The sequence below is a fragment of the Temnothorax curvispinosus genome, unplaced genomic scaffold (assembly GCF_003070985.1).
Source record: "Temnothorax curvispinosus isolate PA1 unplaced genomic scaffold, ASM307098v1 QBEX01016001.1, whole genome shotgun sequence".
NCBI classification, from domain to species: Eukaryota; Metazoa; Arthropoda; class Insecta; order Hymenoptera; family Formicidae; genus Temnothorax; species Temnothorax curvispinosus.
The window spans coordinates 45,169-63,289 of NW_020225781.1; the positions used below are offsets into that span (position 1 = coordinate 45,169).

Here is an 18,121-nt window from a genome sequence, read left to right on the forward strand (position 1 = left end):
AACCCGTCCCCCCCGGTCGCATCTTCAAGAATCTGCCGTTGCGACATCCTCACGCAAATACAATCTCGCCGCTCGCGCGACTCATTTGCATAATGTCCTCGGTCCATAGGTGGAAAGGACGTACGATCCGTTGTAAATTCGGCTCCGGGTTCGTCGTTAACTGCTACGCGCGGAGAGTGACCGTTATATATCGTCCCTCTCTCTCTCTCTCTCTCTCTCTCTCTCTCTCTCTCTCTCGCGGTGGTGCCTTATCGTCGATGCGGCCGACGTAGCCGCACGGGTAACGATCGTGCGGGCCGCACTTACGATCGATCTATCTCAATCGATCGTTGGGGCGCGTGCCACGATTTACCATCGATCGCTGGCGATCGATTAGCCCTGTCGAACCGTTCATCGGCTATCCTTGGCCGCGAGCGGGACGAGGACAGTCGTAAAAAAAAAGACGAAAATGGAGGATGAGAAGAATGAGAGACGTACGAAGAAAGAAGAAGAAAGATGGGGAGAGGGAGGGCGAGAGGGAAGGGCGGGGTGGGTGTGGGAGGTGGGCGAGGATGACGGACGAAGAGAGAGACGAGGGGAAAGGAGCGAAGGCACGGAATAAGAGAGAAACGAAACGATTGTGGCAGAAAAGGAGGGTAGGCGAGCGCGACAAGGAGAGAGAGGAAGCGCACGTGCGTGGGAGCGAGAGGAAGAAGAAGAAACGGAGAAGTACGTTTGGGAGAAGCGAGAGGGAAGGAAAAGGGAAAGAGGAGGGTGAGGGTTCGAGAGAGGGTAGAGAGAGGCGGTGGGATATGCGCATGGCGAAAGAGAGAGAAAGAGACGGAGACGGGAGAGGCAGGAAGGGCAAGACGGAGAGAGACGGAGGCCGGCGAGAGTGCGGAGTAGCGAAGGACGGAGTACGCCGGACCAGCCACAGCCGCCGCGCCACGCCGCACCGCGCTGCGCCGCGCCGCGCCGCCGCCGCCGCCACGCCGCCACCGCCTCCACCGCCTCCACCGCCGTGAGGCTTCGAACCCGAACACGACCGAACGTCGTCGAGCAACAACGGAAACGTACGAGCGGTGCGGTTCGAGCGGCCGAGCGAGCGATACGGCCGAGCAGTGCGGTGCCGACTCTTGCTGCCGCGGTTGCAGATTCCGCGGTGTGTGTGTGCGCGCGTGTTTACACGACGAGAAGGAGAGAAAGAGAAAGAGAAAGAGAGAGGGAGAGGGAGAGTTTGCGCCGCGGAGGCGAGGGCAGGAGAGCTCGAAAGAGAGCGAGAGAGAGAGAGAGAAAGAGAGAGGAGAGGAACTCGCGAGAGCGGAGGAGAAACGCAAAAAGCGACGGAGAAGTCGGCGAGTCGTCCGCGAAAACACAGTGCGTACGCGCGTGTTCCGTGGCGAACGAGTCCCTCTCGTAGGAGGATTCACGCGGCGCCGTGAGAGTACGTACGTACCGTACGCACGTCTCAACTCGGCTCGTGACGCATTCGCGCGAGGTATCGCGAGTTCGCGGAGCGAGCAACGATCGCGACAGGGTCGACGTGCAATCTAACGTCGCACGTCGCGCGGCAGCGTCATACATCGTGCCTCGCGCGACGTGGCCGGCACGCACACGCCGCGCCGCGAGAGCGATAACGCGCCAACCACCCTTCGCGCGGCCTGCCTTTAACGGGGCGTGGGTGCCACACCACACCGCGCTGCACCGCACCGCACCGCATCGACGGTGGTGCGGCGAGACGGCGGGCGGTGCGCGTAATTCAAAAGGTGCGCGCGACGGCCGCGGCGAGAACATGACAGACGACACGGAGTGCGCGAATTCGAGGCGGCATCGCGTCGCGGGCGAAGGGACGATAATATAAACGTTGGTGAGGCGGAAGGGAAGGCGGGAGAGAAGAGAGGAGAGAAAGAAGGGGGAACGCACGCGAGAGGCCGAGGGGAGAGAAACTCCTCCGAGAAAGAAAGTATCCCAAACCGAGTACCATCCGCGCGCGGCCAGTGATCCCGTGTGCGGCTCGCGTGTTGCGCGCGCGAGAGCGCGTCCGCGCCTCCGGTGAGTGTGTGCGAGTGGACCCAGGCCGTGCGCGCCCCAGCGGGCCCCAGGAGAGGAGAGGAAAGAGAGGAGAGCCAGAGACTTTCGTGGCTTCCGGCCTGTCGGCGCGGAGGCGTTCCGGCTGGCGATCGCGACCTCGCGGAGAGGATGCTGCTAACGTCGCCGACGGTCGTTGCGACGAGGCCAACGATGACGACCTCACGAGGTCTCGACTGAGTTCTCGACTCCTCGGGCTTCATCGAGAGGAAGAGAGAAGGAGAGGGAGAGAGAGTGAGAGAGAGAGCGAGAGAGAGATCAACGTCGGTTCCGTCGCCGCGACGGTAGCATCGACGAGCGTCGTCGTGCTGCTGGCCGCGGTGTGTTCCGCGATCGTTAATCAGGTGTTACTCCGGAATCAGGTGTTCGCGGAGCGAAGAACGCGCACGACGGGTGCCGACGGCGCATTCTACGAATCGTCATCGGTGGAAATTCGCGCGTCCGATAAATATATTCTTCGATCGCTGTCGCTAAAGACTGGATATCGCATCCTGTGACTATCCACGATCCTAGCAATTGAGAGAGACAGCGAGGGATATTATTTGCACATTCGCGGTCGCGGTAATCGAAAGACTCGCGCGAGAAGAGGTCGGCGGCGAGAGCGGTCGCACAACCGCGACCATTCCGCGATCACGCGATCCGGAAGACCTTTCTCGGAACCACTCGCGGTCCTAATAATCACCTTCGAGGGATCTCGAAGCCAGTATCGATCCCGGAGCCGCGGCGTGGAACGTACGGGCTTTCGTCGTTACGGAGGAAAACCATCACATTCACGTTGCGGAGGGATTACCTAGACCCGTGTCCCTAGCCTAGAACGAGCTGCCTTCGTTTTCGGCGACGAGCGAGGAAGCGTCCACGCGACGCCGAGATACAGGAGAAGCTTAACGCGAGCGACGTCGCGACGCCGGCCGACGGCAGATCGCTTCCGGTGAAACCGACAACGCGAACGACACAGCCAGGATGCAGGTGGCAACGTTGTTCAGGGAGAGCGCTACCCTGCTGGGTGCATCCAGCCTGGACCCCCCGCAGACTCACCATCATCAGAGTATGCACCAACCGCAGCCGCAGCAGCAACAGCAGCAGCACCAGCAGATGCAGCAGCAGCAGCAGCAGCACGCCACCGACATGCACCTAGTCGGCCACCACATGCAGCACCACTACAAGATGTAAGTATCCGCCTCTCTGCCGTTCTTTTCGAGCACTGATGCCGGGAACCCGCGCTCGACGCTCGAAAGTGTTCGACCTTCGAGCCCGAGAGAGCCCGCTTTGGCCAACGCGCGGCTACACGCGCGAGAGACGGCCGTTTCCAGCCGCGGGTATATACCTGCGTCCAAGTTGTTAACTTCACGAACGAGACTTCTCGTAAAAGAGCGAAGCTACAGGGATCTCTTCTCGCGTCGCTACATAAAATACAGCTCGGCGCGCCAAGTTACTCAAGCCTTTTTGTTCCCTACATCTTAGAAATTTGTAGGGGCTTTTGGAGTAGGCTCTTAGGAAATCACGAACGTTGGAATCGTTGGATGTTTATGCAAATTACAAGCATTACAAATGTGCGAATGCAGGTGCATTGTGGTTAATTAATTATCACGTTAATATTGTACAACGTCGCTTAACATGAAAGAATTTAACTCGTGTTTTCGGAGACGTATACAATAAAATTTAGATACTGGGCTTTACGAGTCGTTCACCTTGAGCGTAGATCGTGGAATTGAAGAACCTGAAATTGCCGAATGTATCTTCAGTATTTTGCTCTTTCGTCAGATAGACGAATAATGAAGGCGATTTTGCGACCAGTTGCTTCAATTGTTGCAGGAACCAGGCGGTTTTTGCGGTCAAAACATATAACCGGTAAACCTATTTCGCTTTTTCCACCGGGTAGATGCTGTCCAAACACGTCTGGCTTTTGCATCAATACACCAGCCACTAAACGGCAAACTATATTCGTATACCAAACTAAGCGGCAAATGTTATTTGCCGAACACTAAAACCCGTAAAACCCATTCGTTTCGTCTCGAAGAAGCGACCTTGACAGCTTCTTACACACGAACCTTCGCGTTAACTCCACCTGACGGTATAATTTAGTGCGCGTCCCCTTCGCGTTGCATTTCTAGGTAAGATTCTTGTCGCGAAATGATTAGATGAGAGGGTAATAAAGCGACGAAGGGCGATGTTATCTGTCGTACAGATGCCGCTTCTTATTACCGTCGAACTCAGACGAGTTACTTCCTGGACGTCTTTAATTAAACAATTTTAATCAAATAGGAAGAGGACTGCGCTTCGAAAGGGGAGAAAAAAAAGGGGGAAAGGATCGAGGGCAAAGGTGTGTCGACGATTCCACGACGATCGCCTTTCCCTCTCGTAGCTCGATTTTTTTTCTCCCCGATTCGTCGGAATGATCGAATTCCGCGGAGTGTCGTCGTGCCGCTAAAAATGTTTATTTACGTTCGTCGGGATATCGACATTAACCTTTTAAACGACGCGGTCGAATGGCGTATAACGTTGCCGCCGGTATCGCTGCCATTCATATTTGTTTTTATCCGCATCCGCGTGCGCGCACAGAAATATCTTCGAATGGAAACGGCTGGACGCGATACGATTTTATGAGCCACATGTTCCCGCAATATACGCGGACAATACAAATGGCGACTTAGATCAGCAGGTGAATTCTTCTCGGCGAGAGAGAAAATCTCTCCTCCCCTCTCTCCCTCTCTTCGCCCTTTCCACCCGGCAAAAGCGAAATTGTTCTTGCCGTTTCTTTTTCAATATCTCTTGCTTTATGAATGGGATAAGAAGAAAAAGGAAGAAAGCACGCGGTAGATTCACACGATGTGCTGCGAGAGGAACTTGCCAGACTTTATAAATAGTGGCCTCAAGTGGCTTTAAGTAGAAGTCGTGCGAACGGCTTATAAACGGCAATAAAAACAGAAAACCGTGCGAGGATCGAATGTCATCGCGCTGCTTACTGTTGCTCGTCGGTTTTATCACATTGTTATTTCTGTTATGACACGAAACGTTGAATTTTAAATGACCAATCTCCTTTTCATAGGCTACAAGAGCTACTTCCCAAGAATATTAAGATAAGAATTCCTAATCAAGGCCCAGGCATATCGCATCGAATTATCTGGTTGAATTCACGCGAATAACATATTCCTGAGCCTTAACAGACTTTCTGGGACATCCGACATGCTAGCCGTTTAACTTCGAAAGCCGGCAAGACGCCTGAATCCTGTTCAAGAGCATCCCGAACCGTGTATTATGCAAATTCGATAAGTCTTAAAATCTGATTTACGACATATCCGGAATAAACGGCGTCGAAGGCGTGAATAAAGGTTCCGCCGACGAACTTGAAACTACGGCCTACGACTGTACGGGAATGTTCTTTCTGATAGCGTTCGCCTTTGCGCCGAGCGGACTGATAAGCATGCAAAGCCCGACGGTATCGCGACCAAGGGTCATTTCTTTCCGAGACGTCGATGAGTCAGTCGCGAAGACAGAAATAACGCTGCGGCGCGGTAAACGTCGTGCGGATAAAAAAGAAGGAGCGCGATAAACCGGCGGGCCGAAAGCGTACGTTCGTTCCGCTCCAATTTTGAAATACGGGGGACGATCTATCATCCTTGAAAATTGGAGTAAAAGCTCCGCCTTTTTTTTTTCAGTCCGCCAGTATTTGCAATGTTTTTGTCGGCGCGATACATTAAAACAAGCTATCGAACGTATGATAAATCGGACGTTTTACATCGTCGTCCCAGTACCCGTGTGTGTCTCTATATGATACACAAAAAAAAGACACGTTTCGATAATACGTAGCGCGAATGCGTTACACAGGGTATCTCTAAATTAATGGAAGTTTGAACAGGTGATTGAAGGTGCTGTAAAGAAGAAATTCACGTCTTTAAATGACATACGATCGATGAATAATGGGAGTGTATCGATAACAATAGACTCACCTAAAAAATGACTGCAAATAAATCTGTTTTAAAATACTATTCGAGCCTTTTGTGATTTAATCCTTCCTCCGATGACTTTTAGCTCGTTGGAAGTATATTGCGACTCTTCCAACTTCTGAATAAATTCCGTGTAAATAAATGAATATTCTTCTGCCCTTTCTAGACGACTCTCACCGAAAGAAGTATTATTATCGATTGTGTCACGCGTCTTACGTCGTTGCACCGTTGAAGTTTTGATTAAATCTGTTTGTCTACCCTGTTCTAAATTCGTACATATTCAAAAGCTCGCGAGATGAACGCCACACAGAGATTTCTCCCCGTGATCTCCCGCGGCAAAAGTCATCTGGACTTTCATTGAGATGCGAATGGGCCGAGAGGCGAGCATCTCGTGTACGCGCGCGCGAGAGAAAAAGAGAGAGAGAGAGAAAGAGAGATCGCCGGTCGTTGCGGCGTGTCGTGTATCGCGGGCCCCAACGAAATTTTACGTAACATGTAAATGCGCTCGTCGTGAATGCGGTCGCGTTACGTGCCTCTTTCTCTCTGTCTCTCCCTCGTTTTCTACCTTCCCGTCTCTTTTTATTGCCGAAGCGGCACTTACGAAACCAGTTTCGGTGTAGACCGGCGGCTCTCGGTCTCTTTTTCGAGATACGGCCGACGAATTTTTTCTTCCACGAGCGAGAGCTAGCCTCTCTCTCTCTCCCTCCCTCTCTCGTCCTCCCCAAGTTCAGAAATATTATCACGTTGTCGCCAAAGCGGTTCTCTCTTTCTCTCTCTCTCTCTCTCCCTCATGTGTCAGTAAAATCCCCCGCGAGTATACCCTTCGCGGGGGGGTGAAGATGGAAGCTGCTTGGTTTGAGAGCTCCTTTACGAATTTCGTCACGCGCGCCGAAGGGACGCGCTGCCGGCTGGCTCTGCATTTGTATTCGTTGCGCAAGGTCCGGTCGCGCCCTCGTTCCTTAAACAGTATAATTTGCGGAATCTCGTCGGCGACGAGCTCTCTTTTCTCCTCTTTTCTCTTTCCCGCTCTATTCTGCGTCGCGGCGTGTCAGATCGACGCTGCATCGACGAGTCCTCTACGCTCAGTGCAGAACCGTCGCGTTTTCTCGAACTCGCGAAACACGTGCGCGATCGATCTTCCGCAAAAATCACGGCAATCACTCGTCCTGCCGCGGTCATTTAATTCGCAAAAACGTCGAGATAAATTCGAGGCGAGGTCGTGTCGCGATTAACGGGAGCGTGCTCCCGCGACTTTTCCGACACGTGCTCTTTTTAAGCCTCGCGCGGCCCGGATTGATGCGTCGATTCGTCGCCGATTAATCGCGCCCCGCGGTTTTTCAATTATCGCGAATATAGTATCGCGCGCGGCATGAAGACATATAACTCGATTATGCGGTATTATGACGGCTCGATGAAATAGCTTAATACAATTTCCATGTAGGACGCACAGCGAATCTGACAGTACGATAATTAAAGCGTGCGTTGCTTTATCGCTATCAGGGGAGCGCGCGCTCTCTCACTTGACTCGGCCGGCTACTGAAAATTAGTCTCCGGCTAAACTCGATTACCTCGCGATCGGAAATATCGATAGATTTGCTAAACGCTCATCCCGATAAAAAGCATAATTCGATCAGAGCGCGCACGTGCGCAAAAACGTACGACGAGACGAGGGGAATATCTAACAACGATAGACAAGCTGTAAGGTCTACCTCTCTTCCTGTACAAAAAAAAAGCAATACGCCGCCTTAACGGATAAAAATCAAATGAAATATGAGCTATAAATGGAAATGAAAAATTTAAATTTAAAAGCTTAAACTTATCGTCCGGATTTATCTTCTCTCGAAATACACGAAACTTTCCCTAATTTATTTACTCCAAGAAAATTAACAGGTTGATATTTGATATGAATAAAAATCAACGGAGAAATCCGCGATGCACTTTGCGCGTTAGAAGTTTTAATTGCATCACCGAATGATTGCGAAATCGCTATCGGTTCGTACGCGTTCGGCGTCTTTTTCGATCCTTCCGCACCGAAATTAGATTCGAGCCATGCTGATTAGTATTTAATTGCAAAGTTCTGGCGAGAGCGATGCTTGCAAATTTTATCACGTTTCGCTGAGGAACGCGAGTGCATTTGCATTCGTCGCGCCGCCGCGCCGTCGGGTCCGCCTCGCGCGCCTCGCAATCCTTAAATTGCGGAATGTAATCAATGGATAGAATCTGTTGAAAAGACCAACGTTTCCGACTACATTTACCAGTAAATACTTCCCAGATACACGTTCGACGAGCATCGAGATAACGAAACTGATAGTGCCGCATAAGCGCATAATCTTTATGAATTCAAATTTAATTTCTCAATGAGCATTAATCGCAACCGCGATTGCGATTCGTAATACGATCGAAATATGCCAATTCTCGCGCTTCCAGAAGAGAGAGATTGTCGCTATGCATTTTCGAGTATTATATAAGTTACCCGTCCTTTCTCTCTCTCTCTCCCTCTGTCATTAAATTATGTGAACGACCTCGCTGAAAATAGTCGGACGGCGTCACGAGTCGTCGATAAATGGTCCGCGTTAACATAATTCTCTAGCCACTTCATCTTCCGGTAATACTTTTTCGACTACTGTCGTGAAAGTGTGCTCGTCCATGTCATTTCATAGGCAATGATTTCACACGTCGTTATGCAACCGTTTTAGGATCCGAGGAGGTTATCGTCGCGCTCCATTTTTGCGAGCGCAGCGGAATTATTGACGTAAATAACACGCCGCTCTCGTCTCGCGCGCAGCGCGATAGCGCGAAAACACACACTGGCACGTGCTCCTTCTTCTTTATTATTCTATTAAAATGTCGATCGCGAGAGTCTATAAAGTCCCGTCCGAAAACTACCGGCGCAGCTGAAGGTCGTGATCCTGGAATCGAGTTTTATCCCAACCCGCGGAACTCTTCCCGCTTATACTTTCCTCCTCGTTGAAAGTCGCCGTGCTTTCTCGGGAACGAGTCCGCCACGTGTCGTTACAATGTGGCGCACATTTTTCACCGGGGACGTCGCCGTCTAGTTACTCTAGTTTTCAAGACAGCAAAGTTTCAACGCAATGTACGGAATCCTCCTTACAATCTCCTCCGCGCGGCAAGGACGACCATGCTTGAGATATAAAACGATGTAAACGTTAAGAGAGACACAGTCCTGAATAAACTTGAATAAAATGTAATCGGGCATTGCAATTACAAAAGAGTAGAAAAAGTTATATGACGAGAGTTATGTGTTGAGAGTGAGTGGAATAAAACTCGTTTCTACGCGGAGAAAGTAAGAAAGAGATTCACCTTTTTTTAAATTTTTACAATTACATAACTAAAGGCCGATAATGGCCATTATAAATCACCTTTCGCTACGTTATTTATACGTGGCTAACGTGAAGCAATTAGTGATAATTTTTCTTCGCAACTCCATAGTTGTGTGTTATCTGATTACATAGATTAATAACGCTGCTTTTTGAAAAAAAAAACGTATTTTTTTTACGATTGATAAATTTTCAAGTATAATAAAGTCAGAACGATCCAATGTTTAACAGATTTTCATATTTGGACTAAAAAACTTGTTCAAATTGCGTTTCCAAATTTTATCTAAAATGACGAAACGTATATACATATTTATTCTCTAGATTATTTCTGCGTGAATATGAGAGGCAACAGTTATATATTTTCTTCCACAATTTGTAGATGATGAAAATGCGCGATATGGAAACAATAAAAGGAAATCCTTTCGAGCTTCTTGATAAAAAAAACAAACGTTAGAGAGCTTCTGACTTTACCGTATCAATTTCTATCAATGCTGACGTAATACAGCGTACCGCAGTCAGGATGTAGCGGCGAGAGCGGAGAGTGTTTGATGTATAGAAGAGTCTCCGGAGAATTGAAGCCAAAGCCGCAAGAAGTTTGGACCAGACTTGGGGGAGCCAATAGGTCAAGGCTATCTGACGCTCCCGATGTGTATACACACACCTACATCGGCGGTCTACCCCATTTTCTAGCAAATTCATTACGGAGTTCCTTGAGAATACTTGAAGATTAACGACGAAGATAGTTGGGCGGCGGGGACGGTACGCGCGACTACCGCGCATTCGTCACCGCGTTTTCCGAACTTTCTCGCCGTTTGTTCTCTCGCGAGAACCAAAAAGAAAGACCGGAGCGAATGGAGCCGTTCGACTTTTTGGAGTCGCCGTACGAGAGGAAGAAAAAAAGAAAAAGAGAGAGAAAAGAGGAAAGAGAAAAACGTGCGCATAGTGAACTGACGTCGTCGTCGTCGTCGTCGTCGTCGTCGTCGTCGTCGACGTCGTCATCGTCGATGCGGTTGCGAGGTTGAAAGTAGGCGGGGAGAGCGAGTGCAGCAAGGACGAATCCTTTACCGCGATGACAGGCTTCGCTCTCCGCCTCCTTTCGATCCCACTACCACCACAGTGTGTTGGTTGGCAGGATCATGCTCTTCCCGTTGCTGGCTCCGTTGCCAACCCGGATGGGGTTTCCATCGGGTTTCACAAAATTCTAAAACTTGCGTACGCGGCGGCGAGAAATAAACCTCCACCACGGGTAATTACCTGACGCGTTTAACGCGATTTCACGCCCCCCCGTATGAGGCTGATCAAATGTGAAACCTTGTGAAGCCTGTAATTTTCACAAGGCAGAGGCCCTCGAACTTTTTCCATCGTCCTATCATCTTATGTAATTTGACGCATACAACCTATCATCATTTTGTTAATCATCGTAACATTAAAACAACTGGCACTCTCGCTGACAAATAGCAACGTACGGTGTGTATTAATACTATTAATTGTTACTTTTTTTTCTTGATAAACTCCCCCCTCCCTCCTAAACGACGCGATGCAACTTGAAGAACCTTTGTCCTAGAGGATATACATCCTATAGCGAAAGTGCTCTATGCTCGAACTCGTTAATAAATAACGAAGTGGCGAGACACAAAGACAATATTCGCACGCGTCGCGTGCAATTTTACATGATTACTCTCACATAATTTTTCGATAAATACAAGCTGAACAGCACGATATCCGTTATCGTTCGAAATGACAGCGTGAATGACAAAGTAGATTGAAATGTCGTGTGACATAATCGATGTTTCAATACTTAAATCTATTAATGAAGAAACGACAAAATACAAATTCCTTCGCGATACCGCCAGTCGATACGTCGCGTCGTTACAGTAAGTACCGTGATGCGGGATAGCGTGTTATTGCAAATCCGACTGTGAAAACAGAACAGAACACGTCGAGTAACTCGACTGTCAACGGTTTTACGTTCGGGCTGACATATTTGAGTTGCCGTAATGTAGGTAGCGGAACAAAATTGTCGGTTCTGGAGAATTCCGATCGATATGTAATTGGCGATGTACGCGGCGATCGCGTGGTATTTCCTTGGCAAGACAAAAGCAAACGCGCAACAATAGCACACGAGGCTGGCGGCGACAACACAGAATATCGAACGACGATTGCTCCGCAAAGAATGCCCATGGAACATGAAGCTTCGCGGGAAAACTCGAGAAACGTTAAACTCATTGTAAGAAAAACATGCGTGGCGATTCGAAACGGAATTCAGAAATTAAACGACCAGAATGGGCAATTTTGCGACGACTTATGCAATTAACACACTCCTATTTTTTAAAAATAAAATATTTCTCCAAGTATTAAAATAATTGAGTTGTGATATTACATGATTGTAGGTACACGCTGGTTATCTACCAAATAAAATGTCCGAGAATGTCTTACAGTATTCTATCAACGTTAGCTTAAAAATTGTCAGTTAAGTTCGTTTCGGAAATGATTAACTTTTTTTTTTAATATTTCTTAATTACGTTGTATCGATCAATTAGAAGAGTGAAGTAATTCATATAATAGCACCATAGATTTCTGTCTATGTTCTATCAGCATTGTATAAGAAAGAAAAGAAAATCGAAGGAGGAGAAATACGAAAACGAGAGAAGAAAGGCAGTTGGGACACGTAAACGAAAGCACGTGGTGCACGGGACGGGACGTTTACGTCGCGCGGATAATGTCGGGTCGTGGAGGAAACGAATGGTTCCCGGGGACCGAGGATCGCGCGCGCGGCTAGAGAACGCGGACGGAAAAACGAGGCGAAGTGAACGTAAACGCGGCCACGTGTCGCCGATAAATCGACCTTATCAATAAGATCGAGCTCTCCGCGCTTTCTCTCTCGTTCTCTCCCGTCTCTCGCTCTCTCCTCCGCTTCTCTCTCCCGCTTCCCTCTCGTCGTCTCCGGGCCCCCGACAGTAGTTATTCATATATTCCGTAAGTTTGGAATACATGAATAACCTACGAGTCTCAGGTATTCGCGTGAATCGTCTTCGATGAAGCTCCAGGTAAGAGCCGCGCCGACGACGACGCAACGGCGTTTAGCGCATCTTGTAGAAAGCGACAGGTGACACGCATCCCCGTTACATATCCTGCCTCCTTCCTCCACTTCTGAGTCTATCGAGTACTTCAGCGAGCACGGAAAATCATTTTCTCCCGAAAATGTGAACGAATTTTATTCCAAATATTAACGCTCGAAGTCTTAACAAGTTTAATATTTGACAGCCATTCAATCATAAGAGAAGACTCGAAATTGCTATTAAATTATTCGCTTCGCAAATATATATCGAAAATACGTTCGAAAAATGCTCGAAAGCTCGAAAGCAATATAGCTTGTTTATTTCCCAAGATCCTATATTTGCATTGTGTTATGCATGGAAAATTTGTTTCTCTTTCTATAATGATTCTGGTTTTAATCAATTGTATTATCTAGTCAATTAATGCCTTCACGAATAATCGATGATGAATTATGAATTATTTGTCGCGGTACGAAAATACGACGCGTGAGAGAAATTTTTCTTAATTTTCTAATATCATGTGTCATAGGTGTGCCATTATTTGACAGGTGCAAACTTTGCAGTTACAGCTCCGGTAATTTGATAAGTGCGGTCGTATTTATGTGGTGGTGATATTCATTTTCATAAAACCAAGAGACCGAGATTTATAATACGAGAAAATGAAATAAGATTATGACGTTCCATCTTCATTATCCAAACTCGCTGTGACATAAGTTTGATCGCGAAAATAGAACGAAAATTCGTTATCCGTTATTCCACCATTATTCGTCGAAATAATGTCCCCGTGATCTTCCATATTCCGCCGCCTCGCCGAAATGGGTCACCGATGCATAATTTCGCGCTCTTCACTTTTTTCGCGGTATTACAACATCGGGCCGGACCAATCCTGACCGATCTCCGTCGTGAACGCGAAAAATCAACGAATCGACGAGTTCTTGCCCGCGCTCGTTAGCGATTCGCATACATTGACATAAAAGCGTTTTTATCAGCTTCGTAAATGACGTGTCGCGGCAGTTAGGATCATATTATCGTTAATCGTCCTACGGGCGAAAAACGAAACAACCTATTCGGTAATTGCGAAATTATGCAACGCAATTTGAATTGTTCGAATGCACATTTGCCTAATCGTATCATCTTGTAATCTAGTATTACAATAGCTCCATTTTTCCAGATTATAAACATTATTATTGAGTAAAAAGAAATTATTATCCCATTGGCTAATGCGACTGACAGCAATATAAAAAATAAAAAGATCGTTGAAATTAAATATATTAGATGTATTTTTAAACGAACGGTAAAAAAAGAATTCTATTTCATATAGGTACCTTATTTCCTATTTCCGCCTATTTTCTCGACGTTCTATATCTCGTGTGACATTAACGCGAGATTCTCGGCATATTACGCAGATCCTAAGCAGCTTGCGATAATGAAAGGCCCTTTCTGCATCGACTCGCACGTGAATCAAAGCGACGCTGCGATTCATACTGATTCCGGAGAGTTTGCTATATAACGCGAATCATTAGGAACCGAATAGCGAAATTACGACGTTACCTGGCAGGTATTAAAAGCGCTATATTAAGGTACCGGCAAATTATGGCAATTATTCTTCCGCACCGCACCGCATTCGCGATTTTAATTGTTCGGACACGAATGGAGAGGGCCTCGCACCGAAGTATTTATCTCGACGCATTATTATTCCCGTCGAACGTGACCGTAACCCGCAATTGTTGCGTCAACTTAACGCACACGCCACGCCGCGGCCGAGCTCTGCGCTGCGCCTATCGCCCGATCGTGTTTTACGATCGCTCGCGTCGACCACGAATTCGGCCGATACGCAATTACGGAATTGCCCTCGTACATCATCGACTGGCCCGTTTCGCGCAAAAGGGCCCTCCACACGTCGCTTAACACAGCGTACGCGCCAACGGCCGCTGTGAAAAAGTTTTTCTAACGTTTTGCGGCCCAAATGCGATCCGATAGTTCGCGCGTAGTGACGAGTGAAGTTCTCTGCCGGGTTCAATTTCGCGAAGTAGCTCGCGCGCTGCTGACATTTCTGCAAAATGGATAGACGGGAAAGATGCGTTACACACGTGAAGAGAAATAATATTGACGAATAGGCTGATACCGAAGAGGGAGGTGACTTTATGCAAAACTCAAAATCTATTAATATAAATCGTGCGGCTACTAGATGACTGCCGTACCGAATTGTAATTAATTAATTAGTACGAACAAAGAATGATAAAAATACGTGTTTCTAATTGTATCCTGGTTCATAACGCCGGGCAAAATTTCACGCAATGCTGCAATGCGTAGGTGTAATAGAGGATGAGCTAATGAGACATCTGTGTAATTTCGATACATGTCCGTTCTCGAGTGTCATTGTGATCAGCGTGGAAAATCGTGAGAGGGAAGGAGGACAATCATGGCAAACCGAGCTCACGTGAGCTCCCCTCTCTCTATCCCTCTCTCTCTCTCTCTCTCTCGTACCTGCAACGCGCGCGACTGCAGCACAGATCCCAAAAATATCTCGGCGTTAGCTCGCGCACCCACGCCGGGGCTCTCGTTCGAACTCTACGCGCTTTTATTTATAACTCGATGTTAAAAAAAAGTGACAGCACGTCGAGAGTCGCGCATACGTCGTCGTAGTCGTCGTCGTTGTCGTCCCTGTCGTTTTATACGGGCGTCGTGGAAAAAACGTGGCGCGCGCGTCCCGCTTGCGTGAGTTTCGAAAGTCGGGCTTAACTCCGCGTAAATCGCGACTCGAAATTCGAAATTCGCGTTCGCGTTATCCTCCTCTCTCTCTCTCTCTCTCTCTCTTTCCCTCTTCGTATCGTTTCTTGTTCCCTCGCGTTACCGATCCTTCCACCACGTTCGCTAACCCCTCGTCCACGTCGAATCCTTTTTTCCCTCCGCCCCCTCGGTTCTTTTCTTTCAATTTTTCTCATCCGTATGCTCTTTGTCCCTCCTTCTCTCCCGCGCATTCACCGCTCGGTATTTCTTCCCTCTTCCCTCTTCTTTATTATTCCCTCCCTCCTGCCGCATCTTTCTTTATTTTAGCCCGAGGCGAGCTCCGAGATGATAACGGAAAGTCGAAGGGGTTCGAGGGGAGTAGCAGAAGGGGAAGGAAAGGCGAAAAGAGCAGGAAAGAGAGGCGTTGAAATACACGAGGGAAAGAGAGAGAGAGAGAGAAAGAGACGAAGAGGAGGACGAAAAAAGTGAAAGAGGAATAGAGAGAGACAGAACGAGAGAAGAAGAGAGAAGGAGATGAAGAACAGGGGATGGGAGGAGGTGAGATGGAAAATGAATGCCCGCTCGTACAGAGAGCTCGTCCAACGGGCTTTCCTCTCCTCTTCTCTTTCCTCTCCTTTCCTCTCCTCTTCTCTCCTCACTTCACCTCACCGAGCTCTCACGAGCCGTGGTTTCGTAACACGCGTCTCTCCCTCTGTTGAGCATCTTTCTTTCTCCGTCTCTCTTTTCTTCTCGTGCCATCTCGTTCGGAGAGCACGATACATCGTACACGCTATTATGTATATATCGCTTCAGAAATTTCGTATCTTAGCAAAGACGTATGAACGCGATGGAAACGTAGAATAAAACTTGACGTTAATGGGGTAATAGAGTTTTCCCGTCATCCACGTCCTCGCGTCGTCAACGTCGGCGTCTTAAATAAAAGTAATCTTTAAGCGTGAACTTACAGTGATCTATAAGCGGCGACATGTAATTGCACACTCGATCGCGTAGCTTTCCGGATAAACAGGCACAACGACTTTTAAAATACGCGCGAGCATGCTCGAGAGAACATATTTAAAAGTTAAGAATATACATGTTATATAACTGATTAATAAATATATTAGCTGCTAACGCTGATTGACGCTGCTTGCTAGGTGTGTTTACACGCGAGTAATTAGCGAATGATTAATTTGAGATACAGGATATGCGATCTTCGCTGAAAATGACTGGTCGCAACAATAGTCGGAATCATTATCGTACTCGCGCTACCGTGCCGGACTATATATGACGTATTTACTAAATAAAAAGACATTTTAAATAATGTAATCAAATAATTTATGTCTTAGTTGAAAGTAAAATATTGCAACATTGATATATATGTGTCTAGACATCTGATCATTTTATATCTTTGTAAATTAAATTGGTCCTATACACAATACATCTCAAGCTAAATGTACGAAATCTTGTATTTAAACGGGACAACCGAGCCTGGACTGTATATTTTCAGAAAGGGAGATTGATTAATATTGGCACTTTGTCTTTTGGTCAACGTCGTGCGCGTTTACCAATCAAACAATAAAATACATCTTTATTCGTCGACTATTATATTATATGATATTGTATTACCAGTGATTTGTACAAGGCAACGTAGGGTTTTTGGGGGCTTCCCCGAACATAAAATTCATATCGCGGGAAATTGGAGAGAAGATACATTCGAAAAATGAGAAGAAACCCCCAAATGTGATTGCGCGTGGATGAATTAATATTTCCACTGTTTATTGAGTAGATACAAAATCCGAGACAGATGTGGTCGAGGGGAGCGGCGATCCTTTGGACGAAAAATTTCGCCGTTTATTTACTTCGTTTCACATCTTTCAAATATTAACATTGTCCAATAAATCGGGATTAAAATTAATGAAACGATGCAGCGCGAGACTGTTCAAATTTTCTGAATCGAGTATCCTATAGGATTAATTTCGATATAATATGTTTAATAATACGATTGTAAATCGCAAAGAGACGCAAGAATTTTCGATAAAAAAGAGAAGGGCGGGAAAATGACAAAGGATTTTTTCATTAATATCTTCGTATGCGATACGCGGTTAATTTTTGTGCGAATAGAGAGTGCGTCCTGTATTTTTCCACAGTGGAACTCATTAAAAGTTGCCTGCGACTCAATTCTGGGTCGCTACGCAAAGTTTGGAAACCACTGCCGCAGTTACGCATGCCCGCTTTTCTGTCTGCAACCCGATATAGATTATAACGTGATTAAATTGATGAACATATCATTTGGTCTAGAATTATAACGTAATTAGTTATCCGTAAAACGGATCACACACAATACACGTTCTCGACGATAGCATAAATTGTGTACATTGCGTTTCGTGGATATCTATTTATGCGGATTACTTCCTCCGATCGTGCGTGATTACTTTACTTGATCAATTTAACACCTGAATTGCAACAAAAATACCGATTGCGCGCCCTGTATAAAAGCTATTACGATTAAAGGTAGATTTTATCGCGCATTATTGGACGGCGACAGATCGATGAGGCAAAGTTTAATAACCAAGGGAATTGTGCACATTCTTCGCCTCGATAAATAACTACCGCGCATAACTTGTCCCGTAACTTATTGATAGGAGAGATTTACGGTAATTTTATTTGTATTTATGCGCGACATGTAACAAACACACTCGTGATACGAATACTCGAAATAGTTGCGTTATTCAAAGTTTAAATTTTCCTAAAATTTAGAATGTGTCAAATTTGAACGGGTTTGTAATATATATTCGTATAAATGTATAAATGTGTTATAAAAATCGTAATTATAATAATAAAAAGTGTATGTTAATATATCGTAAAAAGCTACATTGCAATTGTAACACAAAATTGGAAGAGAGCGAGAGAAAGAGATACGAGCGCTTATGAAATAACCGTAATTATGTCGCCTAATAATATCGCGATCATCGATTCAATTTCGTTC

General features: G+C 46.8%; 2 protein-coding genes across 5 annotated transcripts in view; one reads left to right on the top strand and one right to left on the bottom strand.

The window, feature by feature from the left end:
• LOC112466214 overlaps positions 1-18,121 on the bottom strand; it is a 120,645-nt gene that overhangs the window by 18,665 nt on the left and 83,859 nt on the right. The gene's annotated exons all lie outside the window — the stretch shown is intronic.
• LOC112466215 overlaps positions 1,067-18,121 on the top strand; it is a 110,770-nt gene continuing 93,715 nt past the window's right edge. Inside the window, exon 1 of the mRNA XM_025034181.1 lies at positions 1,067-3,233. Coding sequence (XP_024889949.1) covers positions 3,028-3,233 — 206 coding nt within the window. The 5' untranslated portion in view covers positions 1,067-3,027. The remainder of the gene's footprint in view (positions 3,234-18,121) is intronic.